Source organism: Protopterus annectens, chromosome 4.part0 (assembly GCF_019279795.1).
Source record: "Protopterus annectens isolate FY-2018-M chromosome 4.part0, PAN1.0, whole genome shotgun sequence".
Classification (NCBI taxonomy): domain Eukaryota; kingdom Metazoa; phylum Chordata; order Ceratodontiformes; family Protopteridae; genus Protopterus; species Protopterus annectens.
This window is the reverse complement of record NC_056733.1, coordinates 1,600,429,156-1,600,453,435: the sequence shown is the minus strand read 5'-3', so window position 1 is coordinate 1,600,453,435 and position 24,280 is coordinate 1,600,429,156. Positions and strand designations below refer to the sequence as shown.

General features: G+C 43.2%; 1 protein-coding gene across 1 annotated transcript in view; it reads left to right on the top strand.

Annotated features, from left to right (window-relative positions):
* FBXO38 (F-box protein 38) overlaps nucleotides 1–24,280 on the top strand; it is a 3,050,069-nt gene that overhangs the window by 313,334 nt on the left and 2,712,455 nt on the right. The window contains exon 3 of the mRNA XM_044069370.1: nucleotides 8,298–8,431. Coding sequence (XP_043925305.1) covers nucleotides 8,298–8,431 — 134 coding nt within the window. The remainder of the gene's footprint in view (nucleotides 1–8,297; nucleotides 8,432–24,280) is intronic.

Below are 24,280 nucleotides of genomic sequence, written 5' to 3'. Positions count from 1 at the left end.
AAGGGATTGCATCCAGAAAAAAAGAGGTTATTACCTCTTTGTACTTCTCTCTCATTAAGCCAATAATTGAGTACAACCCCCCATTTGGTATGTACCTCTCCAAACACCTGCAGCAGCTGGAAAGCCCACATAAATATCTCACAAAGAGACTCCATGGCCTCCAACACCTGTCCTATGTGGCTCAAATCACTATAACTGTACTCAGTATCATACAGATTGCTTAGAGATGATCTGTCTTGCTTACAAGGCAATCTCAGACCCTGCCCTACTAGAGATGCTCCGTAAGTCTAACTCCTTGCGCATTACCCGCTTAAAAGGCCTAAATCTAATATGCAACATTAACAAAACCTGCTGGAGACAGTGGACAGGCAGGTTTGCCTCCCATAGGCTGCCCCTGTCACTGGAATAGACTTCCCATACATGTCTGACAAAGTACGTTGCTGACCTCTTCAAGCGCAACCTTGATGAGTGGATGGGAAACCACAAATTTGTCCCAGGGGTTCCACATGTGCCCCTCATGGACAGGGGCAACAGGTGCTGACTGAGGTTTCTTTTTTTGGGGAGATAAACTCTTGGCTAGGCTTGTAAGGGCCCCAAAGCCATTAGCCTAGAAACCTCTTGTTATCCTATGATTTCTAATACCTCTAAAGGATCTCTTGTTATCGTCTTTGTTATAGGCTCCCTAAGTTTGGCCACAGCCCTTTCTGCTTTCTGTTGCCTGAGTTGTGCTAAAAGTTTTTGTGCTCTAGTGCTATTACAAAAAAAAAAACAGTTGCTTAACAGCAGTCTTTCTAAGCTTGTGCACATTGTCATAGTAATCTCTTATTTTCTGCCTACCATTCTGCAGTTGTTCCTCTTCTTGTTCTGTGAGATCCCCCCATTCTGCAATACTTTCACATTTGTCAGTCCCTCTAAGTAATTCTTGTTGGTTCTTAACCATAACTCCCTTTTTATTTCTACCCTATTTTTAAACTCCACCTTAATTTCATCCCATTCCTTAGCTATATTTTCAGAATGAATTTCTATCCTAACAGCCCCGGAATAATCTCCACTACCCACCCCTTAAATTCCTTTCTTTTGAACAGATAGGTGGGAAAGTGCCAATGTCTCATTTTTTCATTACCCTGTGTTTTTAATTTAGGTATTATTGGTGCGTGATCTGAAATACTTATTGGGTGGGTATCAAGGCCTTCAATTACATGCACGTGTTCCTGTGAAATGTAAATTCTGCCTAGCCTAGCCCAGTTTTTATATCTTGGGGAATAATATGTATATTCACTCTGAACTCTTGTTACTGAATTCACACCTTCCATGCCACATATCTTCATAAATTTCTTCATACATCTACTCTTCTTTGTTATATTTTCCCTTTTGGGCCATCCAGACACATCTTTACTGCTGCAAATCAAGTTCCAGTCCCCACCTATAAGTAATATTCCTTCCTGAAAACTGATTATTTCTCCCAGAATTTTCTTTAACTCCATTACAGCAGTTTTAGGTGGAATATAAATACCTGCCAGTGTAATCCTCCTCCCTTGCCAGTAGCCCCTTAGTACTGCAAATCTGCCACTATTATCTTTTTTATTTTCTTTTATCACTGTTGGAGCTCCTCTTGCAGTTAATATAAGTACTCATCTTTTCCTTTGCCCCAGGCATTCTGCTGAATAACCACCCTGAAAACCTTTCTTTATCAAATTCACATGTTAATTTCTTTCTAAGCTTGTCTCCTGTAGCATAGCTATTTGCACTCTTTGTGTTAATAAAGTTCACTACTTTTTCTTGTTTGTATTTACCTGAGAGGCTATTTACATTTAAAGACATTAACGAAAGCATAATTGTATTAAAAAGTTATTATTCCCACCTTTTATGTATGACACCTTTTTTGTTAATTGTCTAATTCCAGCTTTTGTGTTACATGCATGCACTGTTTGGCAGGTTGAACTTTTATATAGCTGTTTCTTGTCATATCCATTTGAGTCTGTCACACCTTATTAAACTTTGTTTTATTGAAAGCCCTTAAACAAAAAACACACGCAGCCCAATACTCCCTAAAACCTGTTAACTTAATACTAACACACAACACTATATACACCTTCAAATATTGAAGTTTTAACCTACTAATAAGAACAGGAGTCCAAACTGGCAGCCACATGCACAGACTTGAGTTAACCTAAAGGAAAGGCCATCCATTCTAAGACCCATGGTGCAGCCTGTGCTTCTCCTAAGTGCTGATTGGTTTTGTTTAGTTTTCATAGCCCTGCCAGCTGGGAAACCTCCTGAATGTTTTCAGAGAACATTAACTACCTTGGGAAAGTTCCTGAATGCTTTCAGAGAACATTGCCTACTTTTGGAAAAAACCCTGAATGCTTTCTGAGAACATTATCTCTTAGTCAAGTTTTTTCCCTCCGCCAATCACTGTCCACCAGACTGTAGCCAGTTTCTCTTTATCAGATTGTCTCTATGGAGACATGAGAACCAGGCAGCAAGTTTCTCTTTATCAGATTGTTTCCATGGAAACATGAAGACTAGCTGCAGAATTATTACTGAGCTTACATGTACTTGCTAGAAAAAAAGCCTCATAATATTTAATGTTATTTTTCATTTACTTGTTCTCTCTTAAAACTTGTTAATAAATCAATCTAAGGTCTGTAATGTATTCATGTCCCCAGTCAGGAGAAAAGCACACTAATCTCTCTTATCATGCTTTTTAAACAGGCTTTTTATGCATTGCAGTGGCTACATTTCTTAAAACTGAACAAGAAGAGACAGAGAAGGGAGAAAGAAAAAAAAACAGCAGCAGCACCTGTTTACAATCCATGTTACACTTAAAAGTAACTGAAAAACACCTTACTTTATAGCATGTAAAGAAAACCACATGCCACAAAGTTGGTACTACTTAAGGAAAAAAAATCTTTACCTACAGTTAACTTTTTCCCTCATCTTGCCCTCCCCAAAGCACATTTCCAAACATTAATGACATGAAGTAGGGTATATGCTTTAGAGTCCCCCACAAGTCCAACAAACTCTGAAAATGTTCAGTATTGTCAGATTTTCTTGTTCTGTGTCATACTTCACAATATATAATTATTGTATTGTAGTCCCATATTAAGTTACTGGTTTTTATTACTGTTACTCTCCGAAATCCTGTCTCTGCTTTATTTCCAACATACTCTTGATTCTTCTAGTCAATGCTCGTGTTCCCTTCCCTCTGTCCAACATTTTCCATTGAAACAGTGGGAAAACTTTCACAAGTACAGTCTCTCTGTGGTCTTTATTATCAGAAGAACAAGAAGCAGAATCTCCATCTGTTTCACAGCTTACTTTTTGTTGGACAAACTTTTGTATTTTTACTTCATCAAGAAATTATTTTGTCCCTCCAGGGAAGAATAGCTTGAAGACAGCTGGGTACAGCAGTTTGAATATCATGCCTGCAACTCGACATGCCCTGAATAGTGGAATAAATGTGTTCCTCTTCTGTTTGGTATACAGTGAGTAGTCATTCTCCACAAAGACTTTGCTGTCTCCAATTTTTAGTACTTTGTCCTTCTGCAACAATTTTGTAAGAATAAACTCCTCCTGCTGATAGGATTGCATCTTTACTATTAAAGGTTTAAGTTGTTTTCTTATAGTCAGGCTTGGAGCATACACATGATGTACCCTTTCAACTAACAGCTCCTGCTGTGGAATACCAGTCCAGTTGCTTATTTGTGCTTTCATAAAATTAATGCAGTTTGTTCCTTCCACCTTTTTGGTATAGGTGAAAATCTCAGGGTTTCCCTACGCGCTGTGTCCTCTAGTTCTAATATTTTTGAAACCTCTCTTCCTGAACAGTCTTGTATTAAGCCATCCTTTTCTTTTATTTTGACCTCTGATTTTTGCAACTTTTTCATCTCATCTGAATATCTGTTTAAAGCTTATTCCATGTTTTCCAGCCTTTTGTTGTTTGTGTTATTATACTCCATCAGTGTTTTGTTTATTTTAACCAGGTCTGTATGCAGTTGTCTTGTATCTTCCTGTAGGTAACTAGAAGTCATATCTGAAGGTCGCATTGCTTTTACTGAACAGCTGCAGAACTCTTCCCAGTCAGTGTTTCTTCCTCAATTTCTGTAGCTGATTTTTTTCAGGTTTTCTGTATTTCTTTATTTCTAGCATCCAGGCATTGTACTTACTAAACAGTTATTGAAATTTACCAATAAACACAAGTCTACTCTCTTTCTCTGCTGAGTTTCTGTTTTCACACTGGGAGAGCTAGAAACAAGCTGTTACTCATTGTGCAGCCATCTTGGAAGTCCCAGGTGTACTGGGTTTGATAACATAATTACAAGCAGGTGGATAGGAGGGAGAAAGTCCTGAACTAGCCTGACATATACTTAATACACAAGAATGAAACCATGACTTAACAACAAGAGGCAGACCACTTAAAACTGTAAAAATGCAGTGCCGCTGTATACTGGAATCACATATGACGTGTCTGCAACTTTACGTACTTGGGTGACTGCATTACTTTTTCAGATTCTATTCAAAACTTTCATGTATTTTTCTTCTTTGTCAGAAATCTATTCTTGAAGCTAGGTTTTCATTGCAGTCTGGAGAAGTCATATCTAATTACTTCTTACAGAAGTTCAGTTTATTTGAAGATGCGCAGCAAGCGATGGAGTAGGCAACAGTGGCAACTCTGACACAGTCAATGTTATGGAGTGATGGGCTGATGGGTTCTGATATGAAGGAGCAACAGATGAAACAGGACACATCTGAAGAGGATATGTCACAGGAATGTGTTCCAGAACTTTCTGTAGAATACCTGCAGGAAACAGCAAAGAAAGTGCTTTCAGTCTGGAAAAATTATCTAAGGAAGAGCTGCTTGATTTAAAAGAGATGGATAGATATACTAAGATTGATCAAAGAAATAGATTACATAAAGTAAACAAGATCTGAAATGTTAGAAGTTTGTGAAACAGACAAATACAGTAATCAAAGCTATGAACTGAAGTTCATGTGATAGAAATAAATAGAATGTATTACTGTGCACCTAAATTAATAATGGGTAAAGTATTACCAAAAACAGAGCAGTAAAGGAAGGGAATAACTGAAATACCATGATGGAAGCACCGAAAAGAGAAAAGTATAAAGCAATTAAGACTAGAAGCATCATTGTTAGAAGAATATAGAAGAAGGAACAGATAATCAAAAATACTTAGAAAGATAGGTGTGGTAAAAGCAATGCATAGTATAAAAACAGGACAGGAGCTGTCATACACTAGTGCAAATAATTAACTCAAAATATCAACACAGGCAGAAAATATATACAGGTAAATATAAAGGAAAAGTGCAGAATAAGCAATTGATGACCCACAAAGGTTTTACAGAGATATGGAAAACAAAATAAAAGTAATAGAAATGCCCACCAAAAAAGGCACAGTTTGGAGAAGTATTTATGAATACCCTGTGGATAGTAACAAAGATGTTAAAAAAAATTGTGGTCATCTGTCCAAAATCTAGTAAATCCAGGCCGAAGTCAACAACACACTCCCTCCCCAGAAGACACTTCTTTAACACTTGCTAATAACTGTCAAAATTGCCTCCTTTATGCTGTAGCTTCTCTTATCAAAGACAGCCTCACCGCGAAACCAAAACCTCATGGAAGCTCACTTCTCATTTGGACCTGTCCCTACATCCAACATAAGAAAATATGTCCTAAAACTAACAACTACAAGCTGTGCTGCAGACAACCTTCCTCCTCAATTTCTAAAAACATTCAGCTGAAGCTCTGTGATATCCAATATCTGTACTAAACAGATCTATTCTAGATTCTCATTCCCAGCCATTTGGAAGTAGGCATACATGCATCTCCTTCATAAAGGTGGACTCTGCTGTCTACTCCGTCAGTCCAATTGCCATCTTGTCAGCATTAAGTAAAATATTAGAACGGTGTATCCATTCCAGATTACTTCAGTACTGTACCATAATCAGTCTTTTCTCCCCCAGACAACCTGGTTTTCATCCGAGCCATAGCAACACTATGATCCTACTTCACATTGGTGATACCATTAATAAAAACAGAAATACCAGAAACCTATTATCATCTTTACTCCTAGAACTGTCCAAAGCATTCAGCACTGTCTCTTACCATAAACTAACACTAAAACTCTCCTCCTCCCTCTCCTTGTTTAACAGCCACCTAACTGATAGATTCAAAGTAGTCAAATGGCAGAAAGAATACTCTTCATTTCTATTCATTACTGTAGGAGTGCCAGAAGGTTGCATACTTGGACCCCTCCTGTGCAATATTTTTATAAATGATCTACACACTGCTTTTAAGCATGCCACTCTACAATATGCAGTTAACTCCACACTGAACTGCATAGCTTCTAACTTACAAAAACGTCAAATTACTCAGGAATCCCTTATGTCCATAGAATCCTATCTAGACAACTCAACTCCTACATAACCCCCAAAAAACTAAATTATTACTTTCCACCTCCAAAAACATAACTCTTGTCAGCATCACAGGTCCCTGAGACTAAACTCTTAGGAGTTACAATTGATGACAACTTGAAATTTGACATACAGTTCCAAACTGTCATAAAAAATCCCAAAAGCTTGACCTCTTGTATAGAACAAAACCCTACTTACCAGAACTGGAGACACGACAGCTAAACCCTACATTCCACACTGTATGCCTTCTCACTCTTTACTAACATACAAACATCCACACAAATAAAGCTGGAACAATTCTTCAGTAAAATAACTTGCTTTGCTGCATATTGTTCTTTTTAGAATTCATCACTGTTCTGCCTTTAAACAACTAAATTGGACAACACCCACATCAGCTCCACTATAGTCAGCTACTACTAGCTCATACTAATATACTACCCTGGTAAGTATCTGGTACTAAAAGGCATGCTTCAATACTACCACCCTACCAAAGCTTTTTCTCTAAAGACAAATTCCTCCTGTCTGTCATTAAAGCGCAAAATGCATCAAGAGTGTCCGTATACTCGAATTCTGTAGCTACCATCTGGAATGCCCGTCCACATGCTCCCAGGCTTCTTGAAAACCAGCAGACATTCAAAACACACCTAAGAAAACACCTTTCAACATTCTGGCTCTGTAACTGTACCTCTCCAGGATATCTATAACATTATTGCTTTCATCCTCCTCCTCTTGTATACCTCTGCTCCCCTCTACCAGCTATCACGCTATCTTCACCCACTCCACCTTCTGCCTCTGTTTATCTTAACTGTTTTATCACTCATTTCTTTTGTATGTCATAATTAAATCAATCTTTTATTTTCAACCCTTTCTAAATAATTCAGCATTTTGTATTGTGACATCCATCCTACTGCATAGTTATTTTAACTGTATCCGTATAGAATATAATTAGTATATGAAGCCTTTCTATTGTATGTGTAGTTACTATCTTTATCTGTTTTAACATTGTAAAATGTATTTTTATTGTATTCTGCCTGATATTGTAGATACAGTATAACTTAAAAGATTTTGTTTGTACTGGAGTTTTTCTCCCCTGGCCTCAGCTGAAAAGGGGCCTTTGTGCCCAGCCTGACTTTCCTGGTCAACAAATGTAAAATAAATAAATTAGAAAGACCAGCCAGATTGAAGGTTAGACTATGATCTTAGAGTGCCAGAATGAGAGAAACAATCAGGATGAGAAAAAGTTCGTGCTTTAACTAGGTATAGTAGAAGAGTCACAAATTAAATGGAGCAGTCCCACAGTGCTCTTAATCCTTATGGAATTAATATTTTCTGGTGACTTTTGAAAACTGAATAGTGTTTTACTGTTTGATAGCTTGCCCAAAATTGATGAGTTGATGGAAAACCTAGGAAAGGACAGATACTTGGCAACAGTAGATCAACAGCTGTCAAGGTAGGTTTGGGTTTCGTGATCTTCAGTTGACATTCACTGAGTCAAAATTGATGCACAGTGACACACATTGTGTGTGTATTGTACATACACATGTACTTAACAGTTGAATGAGTATATAGATATTGTATATGTCTGTGTGTTGGGTGATGGATGTGTACACGTGTATAGTTCATTGTTCTGTAACATTCTTTATAGTCAAGTTACACTCATTAAAGTCAAATGTATCATTTTTTTAAGAATGTTGTATTGAACAGAAACAATTGTTGAATTAAGCAGAACTTTTCTTCCACTAAGTATCAAATAGGTTTGAATATTGCTTGCCATTTGACTCCGTAATATTTCTTTGTGTACTTGTTCTAGCGATGATTAATTTATTTTAACTAGGTGTCATTCTTTTTCTTTTATTTTGTAGGTATCTCCCATTACAGGACATAATGTGTATGGAATGTCTGTCTCGTAAACTCAAGGAAGCAGTGACACTTTATTTGAGAGTAGTAAAAGTTGTTGACCTTTGTGCAGGCCGTTGGTGGGAGTACATGCCATCAGGTAAGAGCTCAATATATTGCTTTAGTTCATTTAACATGTAGGGTCAGAAAACAGTTTGATGTTAAGTTGTCAATCTCGCCTTCATTCTTGCTGGATGGGTTCGGAGCTGATCCTCAGCTCCGACTCGGCACTTGCTAAGCTCGAGAGTCACTTTTACTAGCTCGAGGCAGCCCCATATCCCATGATGCAAAGCGGTAAATACCCAGATCTCATTTGCCGCTTCGCTGATGAGGTCCTCCTTTTACCAGCTCTTGGTAAGTAATTTGTTATTCAGAATTTACTCACCCCTTTCCATATATTTCTCACAGATTATTAGTTTTCTGCCACTTTTAGATAGTTTTAGAGTCTCTGACTCATAATTCATTGTTTTCTAAGTTAGTGTAATTTAGTTGGGCCTTTACTCCCCTCCATCCCTTCCTGTCAGGGTGTGTGTGTGAGTTTGTTTTCTCCCTTTAAAGTTAATTTTCTGAGTCTGGGACTGTGTGAGTAGAGTGTTTTTGTACTTTCACCATGTCCAAAGAACCGAGGGTCTCAGGCTTCAAGAAGTGTGACTCGTGCTGTCAGAAGATATCTCTGACAGACAGTCACACTTCTTGTATTTATTGCCTGGGGCCACTCCACCTGCAAGACTCCTGTGCTATTTGTCACTCCTTCAGCCAGAGTCTCCTGCAGGAAAGGAGAAATAAACTAATCTTAAGGGGCTTACTTAAACCAGAGGGCTCCCCGACCAAGTCTGCTTCGGGTCAGCCCTCTAAGACCTCCAAGGCCAAGGCTTCTGCATCTAAGCCTTCGGCCCTGGCTCCGACTCCTTTGGAGTCGAGATCGGCTCCGGCTGGAACCGATCTTATTTTGACTAAATCTTCGGCACCGATGGCTATCGGTGCCGATACTTTAACTGTCACATTGGTGTCGGCTCCAACCGGCTCTGACCACCATGTGTCAAAGGCTTCGGTATCGGCGCCGATCGGCTCCGATACCATTATTACCTTGCCTGTATCGGCTCCGGCCAGAGCCGATACATCTTTGACCAGTCTTGGAGCCGACAAGTTGTCGGCTCCGTCTGGAACCGAAGGTTCTTCGGCTCCGATGGTTCCGTCGAGGAAGCGGTCCAGGTCTCCCTCTTTGGAGCCAATACTCTCGGCTCCGACCTCTCCTCTTCTTTCGGAGCGGAGCCATCGGAGCCGATCATCTAGGTCTTCCAGGCTCTCAGACCATGATTTAGAGAGAGTGGTAAGCAGATTGTTAAAATCACAGGCACTAGCCCAAATGCTTCATAGTCCGTCTCAACAGGCGACTACTAGTCCACACCCTCTTCAAGTTCCTCCTTTGACTCTCCTCCAGAGCTCGGAGCCGGAGTCTGTTGGAATAGTCACTGCTACGGCTGTGGGGCAGATACCACCCCTTTCTGCTCCTTCAGCTTCTACTCTTATCTCCTCCTCGAGACCTTCCTTGGAGGGATCCGGTGGTCGGGCTTCCCTGGTCTGCTCTGAGGGGGTGAGTGGCATCGGACCCTTGTCCGACCCTGCTCTTCCGCTTGGGGCTTCGGCCTTGGTGAGCTCGGCTCCGACATCTGCCTCGGAGCCTTCCCTTTCGGTGGGCCCGGGAGCCCCTGTTTCTTCGGAGCGGGGTCTATCGGATCTCCCTGGGAGGGGAGCTTTCGAGGTGATGAGGAGTGTGCTGGCCCCTGGGCTCAGTCAGCAGTCTATTCCCTTAGCACCTCCCTCTATGGTGCCTGTAGATGTCTCTTCCCGCTCTCTTGCTCCCGGACCGAGAGATCCACCGCCTCAGGTTTCCCCACTGGGAAGAACCCCCTCTTCCGAGGATTCTCCTGATCCGTCAGGAGATCCTCCATGTAAGAGGACCTGTAAGAGGAAGCACCTAGACTCCCCTGAGTCTACAACTTCAGATACCGACTTAGATGAGTCGGAGGGGTCCCCAAGACCCCCCTCTGAGGATGTCTCCTTTTCAGACATCCTAGAACTCCTAAAACAGAGGGGAAACTGGCCCTCCATTAATCCCTCTGAGGATGAGTCGGTATACCTAGAGGCGTTTGGATCTCGACCCTCCACCTCCTGGGTGTCTCCGCCTTTCGACCCCCTCATGGAGGTGATAGCTCGGAAGGCGTGGGCATCTCCTGATTCCGTGAAACCAGTCCCCAGGAGGCCTTCTAAATTTATTACAGCCCCTTCCGAGAAACAATTTCTTACAAAAGGTGTCCCCGTTGATGCCATGGTGGTGGCGGCTGCCACCAAGAAGGAACTTGCAGATCCTTCCGTACCAGTCCATCCTCCTAACAAGGATTCTAGGACTATGGACAGGTATGGTAAGCGGATGTTTTCCTCAGCGACCTTTGCCATGCGTTCGCTGAATTATTTATGTCACTTCACCAGACTTCAAAGGGACATCCTTAAAGAATTAGGTGAAGTAGTACAGGATCCTTCAGCTGTAGGGGCTCAGGATAAGATTGCTTCTCAGCTAGGAATCCTTAACTCCATTACCAACTCCTCCATGCGGCTGATTTCTTATGCAGCAGATGGAGCGAGTAGAGCTGCAGGGACAGGAGTGGCTCTTAGACGTCAGTCCTGGATGCGGCTCTGTAATTTTGCAGATCCTTTTAAGGCGTCCTTCACAAACTCTCCCTTTGATGGGTCAACATTGTTTGGTCCTCAGGTGAAGGATACTTTGACCAGGTGTGAGCAAGACGGCAAGACTCTTTCTGCCGTAGGAGTCCATTTTTCCACCCCTTCTAGGCCTTACTCTAAAGGACAGAAGGGGGGAAAGATGTGGTTCCGAAAATCCCAGGGAGTCACGCCGGACACACGTGGTCAGTTTACCCCCAGAGGCAGAGGGGGTAATAATAATAGACGCCGCCCTAGGGGCAGAGGGGGTCCACAGAACCAGGGCAGCAGAGAGCCTCTCTCTGACAAGCCCTTCCAGCATCCCTGAGGTGTTGCCTGACTGTCCATCCTTGGAGGCAGTCGGGGGAAGATTATCGCTGTACCCAGAAGCCTGGCTTTCCCTTTCGCAAGACAAATGGGTACAGTCTATCATATCCGAGGGTTACAAGATTCCTTTCGAGGAAAGACCCTTCCCTCACAAAAATTCCCTTCCAGATGTTCCATCCGGTCTAAGGGAAATCGCAAAATTAGAGGTATCAAAGCTTCTACAAAAAAGGGCCATTCAGCCAGTTCCAACAGACCATTCAGAGCCCGGAATATACTCAAGGTTCTTTTTGGTTCCCAAAAAGACGGGAGATTGGAGACCAATATTGGACCTCAGCAGACTCAACAAGTCTGTGAAGAAGACAAGATTTTGAATGGTCACACTTCAATCGATTCTGCCCTTCTTAGGCAGAGACAACTGGATGTGCTCAGTAGACCTTCAGGATGCGTACTATCACATAAACATCCACAGACGCTCCAGAAGGTTTCTCCGCTTTCGGCTGGGGTCCAGTCATTTTCAATTCAGAGCCCTGCCCTTTGGTCTCACTATAGCCCCCAGAGTGTTCACTAAATGCATGGCAGTGGTCACGGCTCACCTGAGACGTCAAGGATTCCAGGTGTTTCCGTATCTCGAAGACTGGCTCCTCTCAGCCACCACCAGGCATCAACTTCTACAAGCCAGAGATTACACCCTAAATCTCTGCACTCATTTAGGAATTTCGGTCAACTACGAAAAATCATCCTTATTGCCCTGCCAATCTATTACTTTTATAGGCGCAAATTTAGACACTGTTCGGATGTCAGCAAACCTCACAAGCCAGAGAATCCTAGATATCCAAAACCATGTGCGGATCATCCTTGCCAGAAACAAGGTGCAAGCCAGGCTGGTCCTAAAAGTATTGGGCCTCATGGCAGCTGCCATTACTCTTCTTCCTTTGGCCCATTTTTACATGCGTCTCCTTCAATGGATGTTGTTCACACAATGGTCCTACCAACAACTTCCCATGCGTCACCAGATCCTGGTGACACAAACTTGCAAAAACCATCTATCCTGGTGGATTTCTTCTCCACAAGTCCATCAGGGCAGACCCTTTGTTTTCCCGGCCCCGGTAGCCACAGTCACTACGGACGCCTCCCTGATCGGGTGGGGGGGGTCATTATCAGGGCAGGATGGTTCATGGGACATGGCAACCGTTCGAATACCACCTGCACATAAACGTCCTAGAGATGAGAGCAGTGCTTTTAACGTTGCAAGCCCTCAACGACTTTCTTCCCTTAGGAACGATTGCAGTTCACACGGACAATATGTCCGTAGTATGGTACATCAACAAGCAGGGCGAAACCAAGTCCTATCCCTTGTGTCGAGAGGCTCTCAGACTTTGGCAATGGGCAATCCTCTCATCGGTTTCTGGTAGCAACGCATATCCCTGGGAAAACCAACATTTTAGCGGACAGCTTGAGCAGAGCTATACTCATGCCTCACGAGTGGTCTCTCAAGCAATCTATAGTGGAGGAGATTTTTCAGAAGTGGGGCCGCCCATGTTGCGATCTTTTTGCTACACCCCAAAACAGCAAATGCCCAGTCTTCTTCTCTCTCTTCCCACTTCCGGGCCATCCCCCCAGAGATGCTCTTACCCAAGATTGGCCCCAGGGACTTCTTTATGCCTTTCCTCCTTTTCCATTGATACCTCAAGTACTCCAGAAAGCTACCGTTTTGAGAGCCAAAATGATTCTCATTGCCCCATATTGGCCTTGACAAATTTGGTTTCCGTTCCTTCATCGTCATCTTTTGGTGCAGCCGTGGCATCTGGACCCAGTGCCAGATCTTCTGATACACCAATCGGGTCAGCTGCATCGGTCCATCCCTTCTCTCAACCTCACAGCTTGGTTGCTCCACTTCCTTCCTTAGCCAGGCTTCCTATGATCTCTAACCCCGTTAGAGATTTCTTAGTTGCTTCCCTTAAATCCTCTACTAGAAGGATTTACACTAGCAAGTGGAAACGTTTCTCCCTTTGGGCGAAATCGAGGAACATAGATCCCTTTACTGCCCCTGTTCATGCAGTTTTGGATTTTCTAGCGGAAATCTTTCACTCGGGTTCTTCATCTTCCACGGTCAAAGTTCAGTTGGCTGCAATCTCGAACTTTCATGTTGGATTTGCAGATCACAACATTATGTCCCACAAGCTTTCTAAAGCTTTTTTGAAAGGAATTTTTCTCCTGAGACCTCCTGTCAGGATTCCTTCTCCACAATGGGACTTAAATCTAGTGCTGACATCCTTAATTCTTCCTCCTTTCGAGCCAGCAGCTTCTTGTTCACTAAAGTTTCTTTCGTGGAAGACACTCTTCCTTGTCGCTATTACCTCGGCTAGGAGAGTGTCAGAACTTCATGCCCTCTCTGTTCGTCCCAATATTTGGTCTTCCACAAGGACAGAGTATCCTTGAGAACTAATCCATCCTTTTTGCCCAAGGTTGCTTCAAAAACAAATTTAAACCAATCTCCCTGTATTTTTTCCTAATTATTCCAACAGATCAGAACAAAAATTGCATTATCTGGATGTTCACCGACAACTCAGATATTATTTGGACAGAACAAAGCAATTCAGGAAGTCTGATCAGCTTTTTCTTTCTTATGCTGAAAATAAGAAAGGCCACCCTGTTTCCAAAGTGACCTTATCTAGATGGCTATCTTCCACCATTTCTGACATTTATCAACTTAGGGGCAAACAACTGTGCTCAAAACCAAAGGCACATTCCACTAGAGGCCTAGCCACTTCTACAGCTTTTCAGGCTAGGCTACCCTTAGATACTATTTGTGCTGCAGCCACTTGGGCCACTCCTCATACCTTTGTTTCTCATTACAAATTGGATTTGGCCTCCAGAAGTAGAGCCAGTTTTGGTTCCACGGTTCTCAAGAGTCTGTTCCATTGAGCCACCCAGGATAGAGGTGCTAGGGACGCGGTCCCATCCAGCAAGAATGAAGGCGAGATTGGCAACTTAACATTTAGAAGTTATGTACCTACCATAACGTTCCATGTTAGTTGTCTTCTCTCGCCTTCTTTCTTGCGACCCTCCCTCCTGTCCCCCTTGCCTGGACAGACCTTGATCTCCCTTGTCTCTGGAAGATTTTTGGGCACCAGTTAGTTCTAGTTTTAGTTATCTGGTTTCCCCGTACAGCCCTTTAGGCTAGTTGCTCTTCTTTCCTTAGTGGAAAGTTTTTATGCTGGGCAGTTGTCCCTCTAGGTACCAAACGAGATCTGGGTATTTACCGCCTTGCATCATGGGATATGGGGCTGCCTCGAGCTGGTAAAAGTGACTCTCGAGCTTAGCAAGTGCCGAGTCGGAGCCGAGGATCGGCTCCGAACCCATCCAGCAAGAAAGAAGGCGAGAGAAGACAACTAACATGGAGCGTTATGGTAGGTACATAACTTCTAATTTTCTCATTTTGAAGAGGGTAAAGCAGTGTTTGTATTTCATACAAGGGATTAATCTCTGACTTTATTCTAGAATGGATTTTTTCACATTGTTCTTTAACACATTTAGGCATTTTTTTTTAATATCTTGTGTCTTTTATGTATTAACAAAAATAATACATCCAGAAGTTAAGGCATTTTATTAGCTAATGCTATTTTGAAAACACAAGTTCCCCTTTCTACATTACTTGTAGTATAGACTGTATTCATGTATGAATGCAATAAGGACCATGGAAGGTTATGACTTACCCATATGCTTATAATGAAAGCTAAAATAAATCTCTGTTAAAGATCTGATAAGGCTCATCCTTAATCTCTTTAATTGTTTTGAATTTTTACATTTTCTGTTTGTATAGTTACTGTCTTACTACACTCTCTTTATGAAGCTTTGAAAATAAAGGCCTAATTCTGCATCTCTAGGTGGTGTGTGGAAAGCTTACCCTCTCCCCCCAGAAAAAAATATTTTATTTTATTTTACATTTGTTGACCGGGATAGTCCGACTGGACGCATGTCCATTTTCAGCAGAGGCCCGGGGAGAAAAACTCCAAGATGATAACACACATTGAACATTTAGTAAATGCTAGTTTCAAGCAGAATACAGCCATAAGCAATACCAGCATTTAGCACATATAGTACTTATTATAAAACACTTCACAAAACATAACATTATTTTCAAAGTTAAACATACATAACATTACATTCAAGTGTAAGACACACTGAGCAGCAGTTATACAATTGACCCTTCCTGAAATGGAGCGGTAGAAAAATATTAGAAGTAGTTGAAGGTAAGGCACCTAAGAAATAGAGAGATCACCAGTCAGGATTAGTGCAAGGACATAACCAATGAGTTTTGAAGTATTTCTTGAGTTTGTTTTTGAATGGAGTTAGTGAGGGTTCTAGGGTCAAGTTATCTGGGAGTCTGTTCCATATTTTTCCAACAGAGTTGGCAAACAGAGAGTCCCCAGCTGAGTAGTTGGATTTGTATGTTTGAACAAGGAGTCTAGTGGATGATCTCACTGGCCGGGTGCTGGTGTAGGGGCTGATCATATTTTTTAGTGCAGGTGTTTTTCTGGTTGGTAAAGAAAGGACTTTATGTGCCACTATTAGCTGGTTGAACTGCAGTAGGCTTGGCAGTTCAAGTCATTCTAGGTGATTTAGGTTGTGATAGCTGTGTGTCCAGTAGGCTGTGCCAGTAGTAAATCTGGCAATGTGGTTATAGCAGGATGATAGTTTATTAAGAATAGAGGTGAGGCATAGAGAAGAGTTGATAGCAGATGGGAACGAACTATTGCAGTTCTAGCAAGTGAGGTAAGGAAAGGTTTGATTCTGTAAAGAGAGCCAAGTTTTTTTTTAATGGTTTTGATAGTTTGATTGATATGCGCATCAAACTTCAGGTTGTTATCAACTATGACACCCAGTAGTTTAGTTTGGGCTTCTGCGGAGATGATAGTGCCATTGTTAGCAGTTATGTTAAAGGCTAGCATGGGGAGGGTCCTGCATGTGGGGGAGAAGAGGAGCAGCTTAGTTTTGTTGGGGTTTAGGATTCGATGTTGATTGGAGTGCCATTTTTCCACTGTATTGAAGGTAATTTGGGTTAATGTGAATAAAGTAGCTGGTGAGGTGTCAGAACAAATCAAGGTGGAGTCATCTGCATATTGAATGCAGGTAGCATCTGGGATGACTGAATGAAGGTCATTGATAAAGATAGAGAAAAGAAGGGGTCCTGGTACTGAGCTCTGAGGGACTCCTAATGTGATGAGTAGGTGAGATAATAGCTTGTCCTGCCATAGGACTGCCTGTTGCCTGCCATGCAGGTAGGATTGAAACCATTGAAGTGCATGGTTGTTTAAGGAGAAGGCCTTTAAGGTATTTATAAGCATTTTGTGGTCAACCATGTCAAAAGCCTTGGATAGATCTAGAAAGAGTGCTGAGGATAGTTTGTTATTATTGCGGTTGTAGTTAATGACGTTAGAGAAAGAGAGGAGGGCAGAAGTAGTACTGTGGTGTGACTTAAAGCCATGCTGAAAGTTGGACAACAGCTTGTTCTGTGTGAGGTAGTGCATGAGCTGTATGTGTACACACTTCTCCATAATTTTAGCTAGAGGTGACAGAATAGCTGTGGGTCTAAAGTTTGACAGTTCAGTGGAACTGCCTCCTTTATGGAGAGGTATGACATGGGAGATTTTCCATATGGTGTGGGAGATTGGTGTAATGGTTAAGGTGCTTACCTAAAAAGCACAAGGTGCATGGGGTTGATTCTCACATGGGGAATTGGCTAGGCTTAAAATGGCCCATGAGGGCAGTTAGCCTAGTACTAAGCTATGAATGTAGTGGGTACAGTAGCTTCAGATTTAGCTCTGTTGATCAAGATAGAGATGGGGTATGCTATGGTGTCAGCAGCCTTTTGCAGATAGTCTGCTGGGAGGAGGTCGGCAGCCCGGGTGGTGGGTCTTAGTTTCTTAAGTAGGCCATGAATCTGCTGAGAGGAAGTCGGCAGCCATGGTGGTGGGTCTTAGTTTCTTAAGTAGGGCATGAATAAGTTGGGTAGGAACAGGTTGGAAGGTAAAGTATGTTTGGGTACTGGGTGTGACTGCATTAGAATTAGAGCCATTGGGAGAGAGTTGGCTGGCTAGAGACTGGATAGTCTCTGTGAAGAAGCTGTTGAAGTTATTAGCAATGTCTATTGGGGATTTTTGTTGGGAAGCTGAGGGGGATGGAGTGGCGGTTTGGCCTGGGTGGAGTAGTTTGTTTATTCTTGCCCCGAACTTTTGAGGTTTGTTTTGGTGTTTTTGCAGTAGATGGTAGTAGTGGTTCTTTTTGTCTAAGGTTATGGATTTTTTGGTGTCATTCCTTAGCTGTCTGAATCTTAGTTGATCAAGTGGGGCTTTTGTTTTTCGGTAAGTGGCTCATGCTTTGTTTCTGAATTAAATTTTGGTTTTGGTATATTTAGAAAGCCATGGTGCAATATTAACTTGGTTGTAATTAGCGGCTGGGAGCATGGGAGTTGAGAATAGCAAGGAATTTGGTGTTAAAGTATGCTACTGCTTCATCTAGGGGGAGACTTTTTAATACTGACCAGTTGCATGCCTTAAGTTCATTTTGAAACTTGGTGAGAATAAAATTCTTGTTGTTTCTTAATGTTCTATAGGTGGGTTGATAGGAGCAGTCTACTTTGAGCTTGATTACATAGTTGAGACAGTGGTCACTTAGATTATCAGGCAAAGTGCCTGATTTATAAGACTGAAGATGGGTATTGACGAGTATCCAGTCTAGGGTACTTTCCTTGTTATTGGGTTTTCCTGTCCTGGTGGGAAAGGTTATGATTTGAGTAAATCCATAGAGGTTTATGTGGGTTGTAGGGGTTTCACAAGAGCAAGTGTTCCAGTCAATGTTGAAATCCCCACGAACAATTGTTTCTTGGGGGTGGTTATTGGATAACCAATATAAGAAGTCTTCTAAGGCTTCTGTGTTCCTCCCTGGGGGGGGTAGACACAGACCGTGTTTACATTTTTGTTTTTGTTAATTTGTAGTTTTGAGATAAGAATTTCAGCATTATTGATCTGGGGTGGTTGTTGGGTGTCTATGCTGACAGGGTAGACTTGTAAATTATGGCTACCCCACCACCCTTTCTGGTGGTATGGTCTAGTCGAAACATACTATACCCTGGTGGCAGAATCTCATGGTCCTTGGTGGCATGCTTCAGCCACGTTTCTGGTAGGCATAATATATCTGGGGAATGAACAGCTAAGAGGGCATGCAGGTGCTGAGTTTTGTTGATGTCCTTCAAGGATGCATCTGCAGTCATCACATATGGGTTGTCCTGCCTCAGGCAGCCCTTCGGTCAGCCGGATTCCAAAGTCTGGGTCTGGCCTCAGCTGATGTCGCACTTTCCCCGACGTCAGAGCGTCTGGGGTATAAAAGCATCAGCCGATGCCATCTTCCCCAGTCTTTCTTGCCACGTGGTGCCCGAAGCAGAAGAAGTTCGCAAGTGCCGGTCGGTCAGCTCCTGTAATTCAGCTACTGAAGACTTTGTAAAAGCTAAGTACCCCGTTGGGGACTCTTTCTTGCCTCAGCCGATGTCAGATAAAGTTAATAATTGTTTAACTTGTAGGAAACAAATACCTCATAAGGATTTCCACTCTTTCTGCCTCCCCTGCCTAGGCCCAGACCACGACGTTTCGGCCTGTTCAGCCTGTGCTTCCTTCAACCGACGAACTCTTAGACGTCGGTCGGAGTTTGCAGAGGAATTCTTTGGGGCTACTTTTGCTTATAAGATGCCGTCGGAGACTCCGACTTCGCATTTAGTTAAAAAACGGAAGGACAAGGACCGACACACGCGGCCCGCGGTTTCGGCTGAAACCACGGTCAGGCCTACCGCGAGTGTCTCGGTCTCGGCTGAAACCGAGTCCTTGGTACTTCCTATTACCGAAACCGCACAACCGACTACCTCGGCCCCGGAGGCCCCGGCCGAGTCGGTTATTGAATTACCTACTGAAACCGGTGTCCAGGAACCTTCCGACACCATTCCTTTAGACAAGTCTACTCCTGCACGTGGGGCAGCCAGACCCCCTGCTTCCATGTCCATTAAGGCTTTTTCTAGGGCTAAAGCTGCTAAACTTTCTAAAGCTTTGCCTCCCAAGGTTTCCTCTCAGAGACCTTCTACTGGCTCTCAGATTCTTAGCCTAGCAGAGGATCTTATCTCATTAATTAGAGGTTCTCAACCTCATCCGGACAGGGGCTCTCAACCACCTCCAGACAAAAGGCCCAGGGTTGAGCCCTCTGACCCCCACTCCTCAGATGAGTCCACTGATGGCTCTGCTCTGTCAGACCACCAGGAGGAGGCTTATTCGGCCTACGAGGATTCTGATGCTGAAGAATCTATTCCCTCGGCCTCCCCTCCTGAAGAGTTTTCCTTTGGAGAGACATTACACTCCATGAGAGAACATTTTCAATGGCAGGGTCAGGAATTCTCTGATTCTAGAAAGAGATTAAGGACCTTTTTACATTTACCTCAGCATAGGCCTTTAGCTATACCTCCTGTTTTGAATGTCATTGATGATGTACTCTGATGCTAGTACAGCCCCTGACTCTCTCCCTCCGGCTCCTGCCAAACCTGATAGATACTACAGGGTCCCAGACTCACACCTACACCTGTACAAGGCCCACTCTGCTGATCCAGAAACTATTTCCCAGGGCCCAAAAGGGGTTGCTGCTGCCACTACTAAAAATCCTCTACCCTCTGAAAGGGAGTCCAGAGCATTAGAGAGATGGGGTAAGAAAGTGTATACTTCTGCAACTCTTTCCATGAGGGCATTAAATTGTCACTTTCATATGATACAGTACCAAGAGTATTTGTTAGATGAATTGCATAAGAAACTGTCCTCTCCTGAACCCCTTGATCGCAAATCCCTTCAGGATCTGGTGCATAACTCCCAGCAGGTTAGTAATTATTTCTTACAGTGTGGTTATGATGCATTGGAAGCTTCATGTAGGTCAGCTATGACAGGTGCAGTTATACGTAGGCATGCCTGGCTGAAGGAACAATCTCTGCCAGACCATGTTAAAGCTAAGCTTTTGGATGCTCCTATGGAAAAGCAAAAATTATTTGGTTCCACGGCTCAAGAGGTCTTAAAGAAATTTGAAGAAAAGGCAAAATCTGTGCAAACAGTCAAAGACTTTCTGCAAGTCCAACCACCGAGATTCAGCAGAAATTGGCCTACTAAGAATTGGTCCTTTCCGGACTCAGACAGATCTCAGAGAGGCAGGAATAGGCGTGCCAGAGGTAGAGGGCAAGCTAGAGGCTCCTACAGAGGCCGTCAGTGGCAGCCTCCCAACCAGAGAGGTAGTGCAGGAACTACAACTGCTACACCAGGACAGACTCAATGACTTTATTTTGACTCCGCCGACCAGGGCTCAATTAGAAGCACCTTTGGGCGGAAAGCTTTCCTTATTCTCAAAAAATTGGCACAGCATTACAAGGGACACTGCAAATAATAGACAAAGGATACAGGTTCCATTTCGACACATTGCCAAAAAGAAAAGGCATGCCAGACCTGCCACCAAATCAGAGGGCAGAGGCTTTGAAGCAAATTACCAACTTAATGCAAATGAAAGCCATAGAAAAGGTACCTCTTTCAGAACAAGGCCAAAGATTTTACTCCAGATTATTCCTTGTTCCAAGAAAAGAAAATCAATGGAGGCCTATTCTCGACTTGTCCGCACTGAATACTTACCTCATTGTGCCAAAATTCAAAATGCTGACTCTACAGCAACTCCTTCCCATGCTGGGCAAGGGGTCTTGGCTGGTGACTCTAGACCTCAAGGAGGCATACCTGCATGTCCCTACCCGACAAAGCTGCAGAAGACAACTCAGATTTTTTGCAGGGTCAGAGCATTATCAATTCTCAGCATTGCCCTTTGGCTTATCTACTGCGCCCAGAGTATTCACGAAATGCCTGGCATCAGTAATTGCACACTGCAGACTTCAGGGGATTCAAATCTACCCATGTCTGGACGACTGCCTTATACAAGCGGACAGCAAGCAAACTCTGTTAAAGGACTTGGACTATGCCATCCACCTGCTACAGGCCTTGGGATATACAGTCAACATCCAGAAATCAAGACTTGTCCCATCCCAAAGAATAACTTTTCTGGGTGCGAATCTAGACACAACCACCCAAATGGCCTTTCTCACAGAAGAAAAACAAAAGCAACTACCGGATTACTTCAAGAATCTGACAAGACAAACTCAGCTGACTGCAAGGAAAATCCTGCAGGCCCTGGGTTACATGGCATCTTGCATTCTTCTGATTCCACAAGCAAGACTGCATATGAGAAAATTGCAATGGTACCTAAGGAGTTTATGGACTCAGCACAGTCACAGCTTAGAAACTTTGATCCCACTCATTCCATGCCTTCAAAAGGAATTTCTGTGGTGGGCTCAAGCCTGCCAGTCGAACAGCGGGTTGCCCTTCAGCAAGCCAAGAGCCAACCAAACCATCACCACGGACGCTTCAGACCAAGGTTGGGGAGCACACATGGAGGGCAGATGTATCCAAGGGCTATGGTCACAAAAAGAGCTGCGCATGCACATAAACCAAAAGGAAATGCTGGCAGTGATACATGCAATCGAGGCCTTCAAACCTTTCCTTCATCAAGGCCACCTGCTCATAAGGACAGACGACACCACAGTTATGTGGTACATAAACAAGCAAGGAGGCACCCATTCCTACCCTCTTTGCAGACTGGCAATGAATCTATGGGAACTTTCCTTGAAACTCAATATACAGCTACAGTCCCAGTTCGTGCCAGGGAAAGACAATATACTGGCAGACAGCTTAAGCAGAACTGCCATGGATGCACACGAATGGATGCTGCACCCAGACATCTTCTTACTCATAACACAATCATGGGGAAGGCCGGAAATAGATCTGTTCGCTCCCCCCCACAATCATCAACTGAAGAAATTCTGCTCAAGAACATACCACCCACAAGCATGGAAAGTGGACGCTCTCTCTTTCAGCTGGAAAGCTCTAACAGTGTATGCTTTCCCACCTCTTCCATTAATGACCAAGGTCTTACTGAAGATCAGAGCAGAGCAGCCCAGAGTGATTCTGATAGCTCCAAACTGGCCAAGACAGCACTGGTACCCACTGTTAAAGAGCATGTCACAGACAAAACCGTGGCCTCTCCCCCTATGGCCACTTCTACTGACGCAGCACAGTTTCAAGACTCTGCATTCCAACCTGAAAACCTTGCAGCTAACTGCCTGGAGAATACCACGACGACTCCTCAGGATAACCTATCCCAGAGAGTGAAGGATATTATTATGGAAGCTCGCCGGCCTTCCACAAGGAAGGCATATTCAGCAAAATGGAAAAGATTTCACACTTGGAACACAACAAAGGGCCTAGATGTGACACTGATGAACATGGCACATATACTGGAATATTTGGCAGAATTGTTCCACAATGGCCTGTCTTACTCTTCCATTAAGATACATGCCTCAGCAATTTCAGCAGAATACAATGTTAATCCACCTGTCTTCTCTCATCCTCTCCTAAGACAGTTTCTAAGAGGAATCAAAAACATCAGCCCTCCAAGGAAACCGCCTCTACCTACCTGGGACCTTAACTTCGTGTTGGAAAAACTAACACTTCCTCCCTTTGAACCAGCAGCATCGGCAGATCTACAGTTTCTGTCTTGGAAAACTGCCTTCCTTCTGGCCATAACCTCAGCAAGAAGAGTATCTGAGTTGCAAGCTTTGATGGCAGTGCAGCCATTTCTTATCTTTCATCAGGACAGAGTTTCTTTGAGGACCAATCCTACATTTATGCCAAAGGTGGTATCCAGGGTATCTTTGAACCAAGCTATTCACTTGCCTACATTCTTCCCACAACCACAAAATAAAGGGGAGAAACTTTTGCACACCCTGGACATACACAGACAATTGTGCTACTACTTGGACAGAACTAAAAGTTACAGAAAGACTGACCAGTTGTTTGTAGCATATGCGGCTGGGGCCCAAGGAAAAGCAATTTCCAAACAGACAATTTCAAAATGGATAGGAAATTGCATTCGTTTTTGTTACTCCTTTCATGGAAAAACTGTGCCAGCTAACATTAGACCTCATTCCACGAGAGCCACAGCCACCACCACAGCCTTCCTAAGAGGGGTGGCTACCAAGGACATTTTAGAAGCTGCTACATGGAGCTCCGTGCATACATTTGCCAAGCATTACAATTTACCTTTATACTCCAGATCCAGAGCAGGTTTTGCTACGGCAGTCCTGCAGGGTATCTTAACTACACCATCCTTTACTTGGTACCTCCACCCCCAGATTGGCAATGGTATTCTACCCATATGTGATGACTGCAGATGCATCCTTGAAGGACATAGTACAGTTTTGTACCTACCATAAATGTAGATGTCCGATAGGTATGCATCTGCAGTCAGGTTTACCCTCCCTCCTTCCCCTCTGTGGTATTCCTAGGGTGCTTACCCCTCTATTAGCTAGCTGGGGAATCTATTATGGTGTATTTGTTTGTATATATATATATGTATATATTTTTCTGCAAATGTTTGGAATTTTATTGCATTCCTCCAAATTTAGCCTTCCTAGAGGGCACCTGGCATCTGGGGCAAGAAAAACTGAGGAAGATGGCGTCAGCTGATACTTTTATATACCCCAGACGCTCTGTCGTTGGGGAAAGTGCGACATCAGCCGAGGCCAGACCCAGACTTTGGAATCCGGCCGACCGAAGGGCTGCCTGAGGCAGGACAACCCATATGTGATGACTGCAGATGCATACCTATCGGACATCTACATTTATGGTAGGTACAAAACTGTACTTTTATGCTCCTAATGTTTAGATGGCAGGCCAGCAGTGAGCTAGGAGGTCTATTTGTTGGATCTATTGTGGTAGGGGATATAGTA